Source organism: Myotis myotis, unplaced genomic scaffold (assembly GCF_014108235.1).
Source record: "Myotis myotis isolate mMyoMyo1 unplaced genomic scaffold, mMyoMyo1.p scaffold_m19_p_12, whole genome shotgun sequence".
Lineage (NCBI taxonomy): Eukaryota > Metazoa > Chordata > Mammalia > Chiroptera > Vespertilionidae > Myotis > Myotis myotis.
This window is the reverse complement of record NW_023416316.1, coordinates 36,863,112-36,875,599: the sequence shown is the minus strand read 5'-3', so window position 1 is coordinate 36,875,599 and position 12,488 is coordinate 36,863,112. Positions and strand designations below refer to the sequence as shown.

Below are 12,488 nucleotides of genomic sequence, written 5' to 3'. Positions count from 1 at the left end.
AAGTCTCAGAACTAAATGAGGTCAGTGTATAGAGCAAAAATGCCCAAGACAACGTTCCAGGGTATAGCAATACTTAGAAGTTGACCAGAGAAGAGCTAACAAGCACAACTAAGGAAGAGTAGGCTCAACCTTCTAGAAATTAAGAAATGCATTGAAAATGCATATTCCTTTCAGCATAAGAGGCTAAGGGGCAGACTTAGGGAGCTCTCCAAGGATTGAGGGGATCAATATCTTGGCCCATTGAAATCCCTTCAGAGCACACCCGTGTGCCACAGCATGGTGTGTTCTCAGATCTGACCCTGGGAATGAAAGGCAACCAACAACCACACTGATTATTTAGTTCTTAGTAAATTCAGATTTGGGGGGTACAAAGTTTACAATAATATATTCTCTACAGAGTTCTACTTATGAAGCTTTTTAAAGACTCTTCCAAGTCGGCCATGACTATCTAGTCTCACAACATCTGGAAGTAGACATTTTTCAAAGTTCTTTATGGCAAGGGTGTGCATAGAAATTGTGCATTCCTTCAAGACCTGGAAGAATGCATAAAGACATGTTCTAGAAATGTGTGTCAAATTAATGATCATTTTGATGGCCCCAAAATACAAAATAATATTGTAGCTATTTATAGAGAAACCCTTCAGAAAGAGAACTTTTTATGTTATGAAAATAAAGATTGCTAGATTTATAGGCACATAAAAAACACCTCCCTTCAGGTTTGGCGTTAGCACATGACTGGAAAAGTATGAAATCTAGGTTTGAGTTTAGTGAATAATGCAAAATTTGACTTGATTCATTTCTTATATTTACTTAAAATTCAGTACCTTTTAAAAATTGCCCATTGCCTTATGAGCAGTTGAGTCAAACTCCTTGGATCACCGTCCATTAGTTCCCTCTGGGCAAGGCCATTCAGTGATGTTTCCTCTCCGCTCCACATACACAGCACACACATGCACTCCTGCCATCTTGGCAAAAGGTCTCCAGAGCCCACTTTCCATTCACATACGCCACCTCTGTCTTCTCCTCCCGGGCCCCAGCGGCTCTGACTCCCATGACAGTATCAGTATTGGCAGTCTTCACAGGTAGAGGCACTTCACTTCTCACATTCCAATTTCCGAGTAACAATGAAGTGATTTCACTAGTCTGGCTGCTTCCTAGCCCCACTTCAAGCCCAACCCTACGAAAAACCTCTGAAGATAAGAAAAGCCAAAGTCCTTTGCCACAGCTTTAATTCTTGGTAGCTTGGCTAACTAAAGCCATGGCCACTAACAAAAGGGTCTGTATTCCTTCTAATTCCCTAAATCGGAATATTATCATCAGCACCATCAGCATCAACAACAAAATCATCTTCATACCAATGTATCACATTTTGACTGTCAATTTTACTATCTATAGAAAACCATGAAGATGAACTGCTCATTGACTACAATTCTTTCCTACTAAATAATACATGTATTTTTTGAACAATAAGCCAAACCTTCTTAGTTTTCAAACAAAATATCAATCAGCTTCCCTCTTGGCTGAGATCCCCAATTACCTTTATTTTCCTTCTGCTCTGTCACGGAGATAAATGATTGTGCTTGCTTAGCTTAGTTGAGGACACAGTTTCCCATAGAGCATTTTACAGATGCCATTAGCCAGAAAAAGATTTTAAATGGGTTTACTGGGGCCATTAATTCTAGAACATTTACAGGAACTTTATGACTCTTAAACCCTTTTCCTTCCAAATTGTGGTAGAGACAGAGAAAGTGAAGAAAAGGCTTTGAAAGACCTAAGTCAACTTATGAAGGATCTAAGATGACTCTTTAGGCTATAACTTCACTTGCTTAATCCCGCATAAAAATTGAATTAATATCCTGAATGTGCTGATATTGCTTTAAAGTATCTTGTCCCACTCCCACTAATATGCCTCTGTGAGCTGGTTTCTCCACTATGCATCTTATTAAAACAAAACATTATCCCTTATGAGTGACATTGTCATTAATCCAATCTATATTAGACACTTTAACAAGAAACAAGTTCAATGATCACATTAGAAACTTAATATGTTTACATAACTTAAGTATTGGTATATATTTGTACCAACATTGTACATATTAAAAGCTTAAATATTGGTACATATGGTGTTTGTTCAAAACTGTGTTTAGGCATTTAATATGCAGAACTAGCTATTTCACTCTTCGTTGTCTTGTTTATACTTGCAATGAACAATGTGCAGTTTTTATTTTCTTTTTCCTATGTGTTGTTTGTTCTGATTATATTATTAAAATGTTATTCTTTGTCGTTGAATCTAATAATAAAAATTTAGACTTGTAAAAAGAATAGGAGTTGAGTCAACATTCTCTCAGTCTTCTTCCTTTTTAAATTCTTTCAGTCTATTCATCACTTGTTTTTACTTTCTTGGGTTAAATACTTCTGAGAAAAATCTATGTCTGCCATGTTCAAGAAAGAAAAAACAAATACCAAAACTCATAATACAAAACCCCAAACTGTCCTAAGTGAGGCAACATGGAATTGTGGCACCAAAGTCAACTGACAATTTCCAGCTTGGAAATCACTTTTTGGAAGCAGTGGGCTCCATGGAGATGAAATAGAGATTAGGGAGCTCTTGATGACTGCAGACCAGAGTGCCTGGCGCAGGCTGAGTAACAATGGAATACATTACAAGAGGGGGAGAAAGGGGTGACAGTTTGACTATAAAAGTCCATCTTGCACAATATTGCCAAAATGGAAGGTGCAGTTTGCCATCCAAACAGCATTATATAAACCAAGCAGGTATCAGCATTAGGAGATAGTCAATGTGAGAACGTGGAAGTCTGGCCCATATTCACACTGTGGGGCAAGAAACACCTCTGGGAGCTGCTAAAGGGTCGAGGAGCACTTCCAGCTCCCCAGCAGAAGTTCAGGAGTTCCATTTAATATTCTTGCCTTGAAACAGCAAAGATCCGTCATGCCTGTTTTTAAATGCACATTTTTAATATTCTATATAATGCTACTCTTTAACAAACTCTTTACTCCCTGCCTCTCTGATGAAGCTTCCCGGGGTCTTTAAAGGGATTGTTAACCCAAGAATGGATCGCACTCTTTCTGCATGAGCAAGTCGAGAGACACTCCATTAAGCCTTCCAGTATTTAATAGAAAGAGTCATCTCACCTCGGAGGAGATGAGCCAGCTGCTCGGTGATGAGCTCGGGAGCCTCCTGGAGAATCTCTTTCACCACGAGGGAGGAAGAAGACTCGCCGAACCCAAGCCCAGCATCGCTCTGCTCAACTGGACTAATGACTTTGACAACAGCCGACTCTAAAGCTTTGTCCTCACTGGAAAGCAAATGGAGGAGAGGAAGAGAAAGAAATATAGCATGTTTTCTTACGTTGGGGAATTATTTAATCTCTTCTCCCACACAAATGACTTCCTCTCAGTAGCCAAAAATATAAGTGCATATGACTCAGAAGAACCTTATTCTATGTGTTTTCACATTTCATGTTAACTAATTATATTCCCCAAGATTCTTAGAGTGCCTTCACACCTTTGCACTCCTTTCTCACTTTGCTACTGGATAATAATAATAATAATAATAATAATAATTGCTAACATATGTTGAGCTTCCACTATGGGTCAGATACTGTTATAAATACTTTTGAAGTATTATCACATTTTATACTATAAAATGACCCTATTAAGTGAATTTTATTAAAATTTGCACTTTACAAATGGGGAGACAGAGGCATGAAGAGGTTAAGAAATTTGTCCATGGTTAGAAAGCCTGTAAGTAGACTGGCTTGTATTTAGACTCTGATAATCTGGTTCCAAAGTTTGCACATCCAGTCATAGTGCTAGAGAAAAAAATACTATGGGCTTATTTACTTCTGAAGAAAAATGTGGATAAAACTAACTTTATTCTCTCTTGTGCCAAAGCCAAATGAGTAGCAGTGAAGGAAATGAAGAGCTCTATTTTTGGAAAGCAATCTATTTCATACAGTATCTCAAAGCCAGAGTTCACAACTTCAGTCTCAAAACAAGCAAAATTTTTCAATTTTAATTGGTAACAAAACTCTTCCAAAGATTTCAACTGATACATATTTTTTATAGCTCAGTCCTTTGGTTTTTTCAACTATTTTTTTATATCTACTTGCATTTGTTGTCTGAAAGGTTAACATAAATTTAGTAAAGCATGTGATCGTATTGAATACCTATAAATGAAGTTAGTCAAATAACCTACCAATAACTCTCAGCCAGTTATCAATGACTGATAACTATTAGTCAAAAAAGAATTTTGTGTTTCAAACACCATGGGAAATTATTCTGAAAACTGTTTATAACTGCATACCTAACATTACAATATATTCATAACTAAATATGCTTTCTAAAAAAGGTTTAAAAATTAGATATTGTGCATGCTTTTATTTTATGTATACTAAAGTCAATATCCACTGGTTAATGCCATCAATAATTAGCAAACTGGCAAAGTATGCAAAAAAATCCTAACATCTAAAACCACTCAGATGTTTAACTGTGATTCTTCATTCAGTAGCACTAGAGAGCTTATCAAAGGGCATCTTTGTGTTGGGTTGTAAGGTCCTTGAGTAATTTGTCTTATTACTCTTTAGGCACCTTTAGATTCTTGTGCTAGTTAGCAATTCTTAAGTACTTATTGAAGGAGGAAGAAGACCCAAGTTTTCATCCAAACTCCTCTATTAACTGCATGTGGTACCTTGGGTAGGTCATTTGCAAAAATAGATGAAAAGGTTTTTGTCCATGAAATAGAGAGTTCAAATTACATGAACTTTAAAAAAAAAAAATCTATCCTGCTCTTAGAGTATAATAATGCTACGAGTGATGAGCCAATGATCAAATGACTTTCATAGCCCATCTACATAAATTTCCATTTCACTACTGAGAGTCCTTTCTTAAGAACCTTTCAGTTTTATTTAGTGTTTAATTTCTATTTTTATTACCCATCTTCAGCATCAATACCCACAAGAGTTGCCTTGCTACAACAAGTGTTTGAAGTGGTTTAAAATTATAATTTTGGTCAATTTTACAAGAACTTTCCACTCAAAGATGTCATATATTTGAAATGCAAAAGTAAAAACAGAAAATTGGCGCAGCCCAGATTTTGCCATAAAAGAAGAAAAAATATTTCCTTTCCTCTGAATGTCCTCTGCCTTTTACATATCCCCGAACCACAAAAGTCGTGAACAAGGTGATACTTTGCCCAGAAGAGCCTTCCTGAAAAGACCAGACCTCCAGAGGCTCACCTCGCCAGCACGTTGCTGCCAATGAGTGTTATAGATAACTTCCCTTCGTCATTCAGCTGATGCAGATTAATTTCATCTCGGAATATGTGGGATGATTCAGAGATGTTTAGCTCTTCCAGAATAAACCTTGTCTCGGTGAAGTAGCTGAACTCAGTACTGGGTATGTTCAGCACCGGCAAACAGAGAACCCCGGGGGGACTGACCTACAGAGAAAGAATTCATATTCTGACAACAGCAGGAGGAAGGAATACATCTACATTCTCTCGAGCTGAGTTCCATCAGTAAAGGGTACAAAGGTCCTTTGGCCTCATTAAGCCATTTGACATTCATAACCAACTTTACCTGAACCCCATTAGCAGAGCTTTATCCATGGGTAAGAGGCCCCTAATGTTTTTCACTCTACATGAAACTTCTCACGCCTTATTTAAAATATTTTGTCTTACTTCAACCCCTCCATAAATTTTTAAAAAAAATTGTATGCATTCTGCTCTTCAGAGAAAATAAATTCAGGCTTCTTTATGGAGAGAGCAGAAAATTAGGATGACTGAAATAGGGCAGGTGAGGTCTGTGGTGACGCAGAAAGCCATGCATGTCCCATCTCTATGGGATGCCTGTCACTCAGCTCCAGCCCATTGTTTACCTGCAAAAAATCCAGGCCCAGGATAGTTAAGTCCTTTGATTTCTCAAGAAAAGTTGGAAATTTACATTTTTAGGTGTTATCTGTGATGCTTAATTGTTACAATTAATTTTTTTAAATAAAAATATTAGCCAGAACCGGTTTGGCTCAGTGGATAGAGTGTCGGCCTGCGGACTCAAGGGTCCCGGGTTCGATCCCGGTCGGGGGCATGTGCCTTGGTTGCCGGCACATCCCCACTGGGGGGCGTGCAGGAGGCAGCTGATGGATCTCTCTCATCGATGTTTCTAGCTTTCTGTCCCTCTCCTTCCTCTCTGTAGAAGATCAATAAAACATATTAAAAAAAAATATTAAATAGGTCAATGAAAAACTCACTTATGAGCCAGATTTTGGCCCACAGACTAATTGTTGTGATTTATGTTGGTTTCTTATTATTTTTAAAATCTTATATTAACAAACCTATTATTAAAGTTGTGGTAATAGGGGGAGTTAGAGAAGATGGGTAGGAATTAGAGAATTTCAGATTCACAAGAATAAACAGATTTTTCTATAGGAATTTAAAAAAAATACAGGGTTTTTTAAAAAAATACTCTGAGTATATTGCAATAAACTTTAAATATCAATGAGAAAATGTGGGGTTTGGTGACATTGAATTTTTGCATAAAGTAAATGACCTTTATTCTCACATCATCACCAGCTCTGTCACAAGCATAGTCTTTAAGTACTACACAGGTTTAACATCCTTACCATCCATCTCTCTTTCTTAGCTCTAAGACAACAGAGCATTTTGTCAGTTTTGTTCAGTTATGTTTCCTGGTGCAAACAGCGGTCTGGCACAGAATAGACATTTAATAGGTATTTGTTGAGTGAAAAAAATGAATCACCCACTGCTATCTAATGTGAAGCACAAAACCACTCCAACAAAATAGTTTTTCTCCAACCTGTCAGGCTAATACTGAGTCACAACTGTATCATAATCATTAGTAATTTATCGATGGAAAGTTATTTTTCCTGATTAACTGGTAGAGTCATATCTAACTCTTTGAACACTGAAACTTGAGTTGAGAGCATGCATCCTGAGCCTATCCTGGCAGGACCTATTCTGAGGTTAGAGTCAGAAGAACTAGGTTATAGGCCCAGCCTCTGCTGTATTTCTTTGAGAAAGCCAATTTCTTTTCTGAACCTTAGTTTCCCCATCTCTATAATGGAGCTTACCTACCTAAGTGGAAAGTAGTTAATAGACCAGTGATGGCGAACCTATGACACGTGTGTCAGAGGTGACACGCGAACTCATTTTTTGGTTGATTTTTCTTTGTTAAATGGCATTTAAATATATAAAATAAATATCAAAAATATACATCTTTGTTTTGCTATGGTTGCAAATATCAAAAAACTTCTATAGTGACACGGCACCAGAGTTAAGTTAGGGTTTTTCAAAATGCTGACACACCGAGCTCAAAAGTTTCATCATCACGGTAATAGACCCTTACATGTGAAGCTGCAAATCTCTCTACTTATCCTATGTGTTACTACTCTAAGAGGGAATAGCCAGGTTCTCAGGAAAAATTAAGATGGAGATGCAGACCTCTGGTAGGGGGCTTGATCCAGTAAACTCAGAGCAAGGCACAAAAACATAACGAATCTCCAGTGTGTGCCCGTCAGTAATTCATATTTGTCTCCATGCTCAGTGGCAAACCTTAGACAAAGGAGAAAAGAGGCCACATATCTCTTTATTTTCATCTATTTGTTTTATCTATCACAACTACTTTTCCCACTCCTTTTGTTGGATGTCATTATCTCATTCAAAACATTATGGTTATTGTTGATGGTATAACTAGTATATGATTTCCTTAAGAATCCATGCCACTATCAGTCTAAAAGTCAGTCAGGTTCAGTCAATTCTATGTTCTTGAGACAGGCATTTTTTTCTAGGAACAAAAAATTCAGTTAATAAGATCAGTGTTGCCAAAACCGGTTTGGCTCAGTGGATAGAGCGTCGGCTTGCGGACTGAAAGGTCCCAGGTTCGATTCCGGTCAAGGGCATGTACCTGGGTTGCGGGCACATCCCCAGTGGGAGATGTGCAGGAGGCAGCTGATCGATGTTTCTCTCTCATCGATGTTTCTAACTCTCTATCTCTCTCCCTTCCTCTCTGTAAAAAATCAATAAAAAATATATTTAAAAAAAAAAAAAAAAGATCAGTGTTTAATATGCTTGCCTTGTCACAGGCACCCTTATCTCCTCATACCAATTAATCTCCCTTGTAAGATTCAACAAAATTTAAGGTAAAAAAAATTTTTTTAAAGATAAATTTGCTATAAAGACTGTATGTAGAGATCAGGGTACCTGACCCAGCATTTTGGTCAGCTGCTGCCCTAAAGCCGTTTTTGCCACCACAGCTCATTCTGGAAGACTGGGTTTCATGTGAATTAAATCACTTAGATTGGCTATGCATAACCTAAGAGTCAAGGATCCAAATAAAATGGGAATAAAAAGCTAATGTACTCCATAAAATTAAAAATTGTGTGAAATTGGAAATAGCACCAAAATACTAATAATGTACCTTTTTCGGCTTTGAGATAATGCATTACTGTAGGCTAACGAATTTTATGGAATGGAAAATTTAAAACAACTCATTGAAAGGCCTTTTTCAGCTTTAGAGGCATATTATAGACTTTACAGAGTACAAAGATTTTCACTCAGGGGAGATTATCACTAACTGAGAATGACCTGTTGTACACAGTCAGGGCTAAAAGGCAACAACAATATAGATGTGACATGTAATATCTCTGTTACTGAAAGTTTCAGCCAATGAGCTCTGTACTTCATGTAGTGTTCATGCAGGTTATTCTGCACATATTTTCTACTCCCAAGGGAAAGACTATCCAAAAGGGATGATAAAGGAAAACAAGACATCCTGACTCTTACTTTTGTTAGTTCTCTGAAATTTTATACAACCAACCAACTATTATAAAACATTTTTTCTTTTCAATTTGAAAACATTGATCATATTGAAATAATGTTGTATGAATAGACTCAGTAAGAAATAACCATAACAATGCCTAACATATAGGAGGTGATCAATAAATAGTTATTGATTAATGGATCATAATGCATTATTCTCTGCAACAATAAACCAGAACATGAAAACTTTAATAGGTTTCTTATATTCCCAGAAAATGTGTGTTCTTAAAATTTACATCACAACTCAAATTAAAAAGCATAATTTTCTTTTCCCTCACCTTGTCTAGAAAGTAAGCATATGTAAAGGCAGAAATGAGAGAATCCAAGTCACACGATTTATGTCCAATAACCACATGGACCTTCTCCAAGCGCTTGCTTCGATTCTGAAACAAATTCAAAAAGAATATCACAATTTAACATGCAACAGATCAATATAAACAGGACATTTTCCCATCTTTTTTTTTAAAGTATGGCCTTAGCTACACTCATACACGATTGCAGAAAATCATAAATTTATCATGAAGGTTTGACACCAAGACATAAAATTGCACATGGTTAACATTCAGAAGTGCTCGTTCAAATTTTAGTAAATTGCCAGGAACAGACAATTGTTGGTTCACAACCTTGGGAGCTTCCCCAGATAAAATCTGAAACTGGCCCTCATACACAGAGAGCAAAGAGAGACCAAAGAAAGAGGCAGGCCACTCCAGCTTGGAGGCGGCAGTTTAATGAGCGAGGGAACTTACAAAGCTTGTCATGAGTGGCCACAAGACAAGTAGATCTCTGCACCCTCCTGCCAGAATATTAGACGTTTATATAGAGGCTCCCACATGGGTTCAGTCATGTAGGGTCTCAACAAGAACATTACTATCGCAAGACTGCCCCCTTGTAAAAGGTTCCCACTGTGGGAACGGTGGGCAGAACATACATTGTGGGGCAGGAGAGGGCATGAGAGGCCTCTGATTGCCTGGGTCTGACTCACAGGTCAACCAGTAGCTATGTCCTACCTCCTCCAACAAAAAATGTGGTTTTATTAAGATTATTTACAATCTAGCTCATATGAACTATAACTCTGAGTCATAATTTTTTAGTAAAAGATTACTGTATTTTGGTCTAAAGAACAATTCCATAGTATTTCATATCATTTTCTTATATAAAATGTTCTTCTTAATTTGGCAACGTGCCTTTTTTCATACATCCCTGGCATGCAACACAAACTTTAGTAGGAATTTACTTTTTTTATGCCACATTTGGGGGATAGGATATGTTCTCTCTGCATTATACTCTATAATTTAGCAAATAAAAGTTGTAGCACTTTTCCTTCCCGTCTCCAGAGAAAGGAATATGATTAGTATCAGTCCCCTAAAAATACAAATCAGTTGCTGTTAAAAAATGTATATAATTCCCTCTCTGGAAAAGAAGATATATGCTTATCTTTCCTAGTTAACTCCATAGTTACTTAATATTCCTTTATAGAGGGCTGACCTCCTTTTGAATAGCTAGGTTTGAAATGCCAAAGAACTAACCACTTCTGGAAAGTGTCACAACAAAACTGTCCAATAACGATAATTATAACCTAACTTGACATCTTTATAGAATGACAGAGATGACACATATGTATATTTCCCTCACTTTCATCTTTTGTTTTAACTTCTGTTTTAGGACTGACTAGAAAGCTAACTCAATTGTAATACTGCTCAAAGAGATTGCATAAAAAATTACCCTGCTCAGCACTATTGCAATAAAAAAGACTTACTTATTCCCTTATCTACAGAACAAAGATAAAGTGTTCTTTAGTAATTTGCCAGGTATTTTACAAATGAACCTATAAATCTGTTAGCATTGGTATGGAACTATAGGTGTCAGAGTTGGAACAAGTTATTAAACAATCAGGTTAGCCCAAGGAACATAATAAAGCAAATCTTGAAGGAAGCTGAGTTACAGAGTCTACCAATATAGAGAATGACAGCAGGATCAATATTACAGATGAGTCATGCAATATGTAATATTGCTCAATTAAAATAATCACATTTAAAAATATATTGAAGTATTCATCTTTAGTAAAACAACATGATTTAAAAGTATGATATAAACTCTCTGAAGATAATTACAACTCTCTCCCCCATCTCCATCAGCTCTAGCTCCCATATTTTCCTCTCCCAACTTCCCTTAATCTCACAGATTTACAGTTGGCTCATTTGGCTGAGTACCCTTTGAGGGTTCTGTTCTAGGCCCAGTTCTTACTCCCAAAGCTGGACTGCTTCCCCTGTGCAAGACTATCAGATATTCTAAAGACATCCAAAGAAATTCAGGTAAATGGAATTACACTCCATTACAATACAAACAAATGCATTAGGAAATCATATTACTGTAGAATACTGTTCTTCCGAGAAGCTCAAAGGTCTCAGTAGACATTACCTCATTTCTCCTCCCAGATCTTGTAAAGCAGATTAACAACACTTTGTATAGGTCAATGGAGTCTGTGATGTGGCCAAGATTGTTCCCAGAACTCGTGACCCAGTTCAGTGAGCCCTGTCTCTGCCCTGCACCAACCACTCTATAATGCCATAACAACTTCAGTCTACAAATGAATGAGCATGGGGGTGGAAGAAAGAAGAAGATGTTAAATATGCATTCTGAATACAGCAAGGCTTCAGACATTCATTCTACCAAGATTATGTTGAAGCTGACTTATCTGCTTTCTAATCTAGGTTCGATAATTCGTAGGCACAGCTCTGTGTTCAACACTCTACTTGCATAAAAGAAGACATGGGAGGGGGGTGCGGATAAGAAGACTTATGTATCAATTCATTTCCAAGTACAAACCAATTACTACTCAGAAAAAGAAATGAGCTAAATAGAACTATAAACACAGAGCATCTTGGACCAATACTCAGGAATCTTCTAAGATTATGATTTATTTGTCCTTCATTGAAAGAGAAATAAAGTACATATCATCTTGTAGGCCACGCTATAGAAGATCCTGGTGCAAAACTAGGAGGGTTCTTTTTGGTGCCACATGCCTGTCTTTTCATGCTCTCTCCTTTCTCCTCTGACTTCCCTTCTTCCCACACCTCAAGTTCCCTCACAGTTATGGCATCTTCTCCTGCCATTCGCTCATGTCTGCCATCTGCAGCAAATGTCCAGGCTCCAACTCTCTCTTCCCCTCACCACCCTCCTACATCAAAATTACCATCCTGGTGCCCATGCTATCAGGGGTATATCTGCTTCACCACTAACAGTTCCAATGGAGAGATCATGCCGATGAGTACCCCTGGGTTAATGAGTTACTCACCAAGGTAACCTACTTTCACTCTAAGGAGCCCTTCCCGGGATTACACCACAATCCCAAAATATGACCAGAAATTTCACGTAGGCTGGGAATGTTGGACCAGACAGAAGGGGACATCACAGCTAGAAAGTACCTTTGGTGCCTGCCAATAAGCCTTAAAAGTGATAGGCTCGACCTCAAAAAGTCTCAGATGTCCTACCAAAAACCACTGATAAGATATAATTAGAGGGTGGCACAAGGTAGAGATAACAGTAACCAGACTCAGACTGACTCCTGCCTGCTTGTAGGAATAGACCATGACATTAGTTGTGTAGACTCACCCAATAGGTAAGTTCAAGGAAT

General features: G+C 37.6%; 1 protein-coding gene across 8 annotated transcripts in view; it reads right to left on the bottom strand.

Moving 5' to 3' along the window:
- Positions 1 to 12,488, bottom strand: part of PRUNE2 (prune homolog 2 with BCH domain) — a 208,117-nt gene that overhangs the window by 154,998 nt on the left and 40,631 nt on the right. For all 8 annotated transcript variants that reach the window (XM_036330781.1, XM_036330783.1, XM_036330782.1 and 5 more), the window contains exons 2-4: positions 9,133 to 9,237; positions 5,259 to 5,461; positions 3,154 to 3,317 (exon numbers count right to left, since the gene is read on the bottom strand). In XM_036330781.1, coding sequence (XP_036186674.1) covers positions 3,154 to 3,317; positions 5,259 to 5,461; positions 9,133 to 9,237 — 472 coding nt within the window. The remainder of the gene's footprint in view (positions 1 to 3,153; positions 3,318 to 5,258; positions 5,462 to 9,132; positions 9,238 to 12,488) is intronic.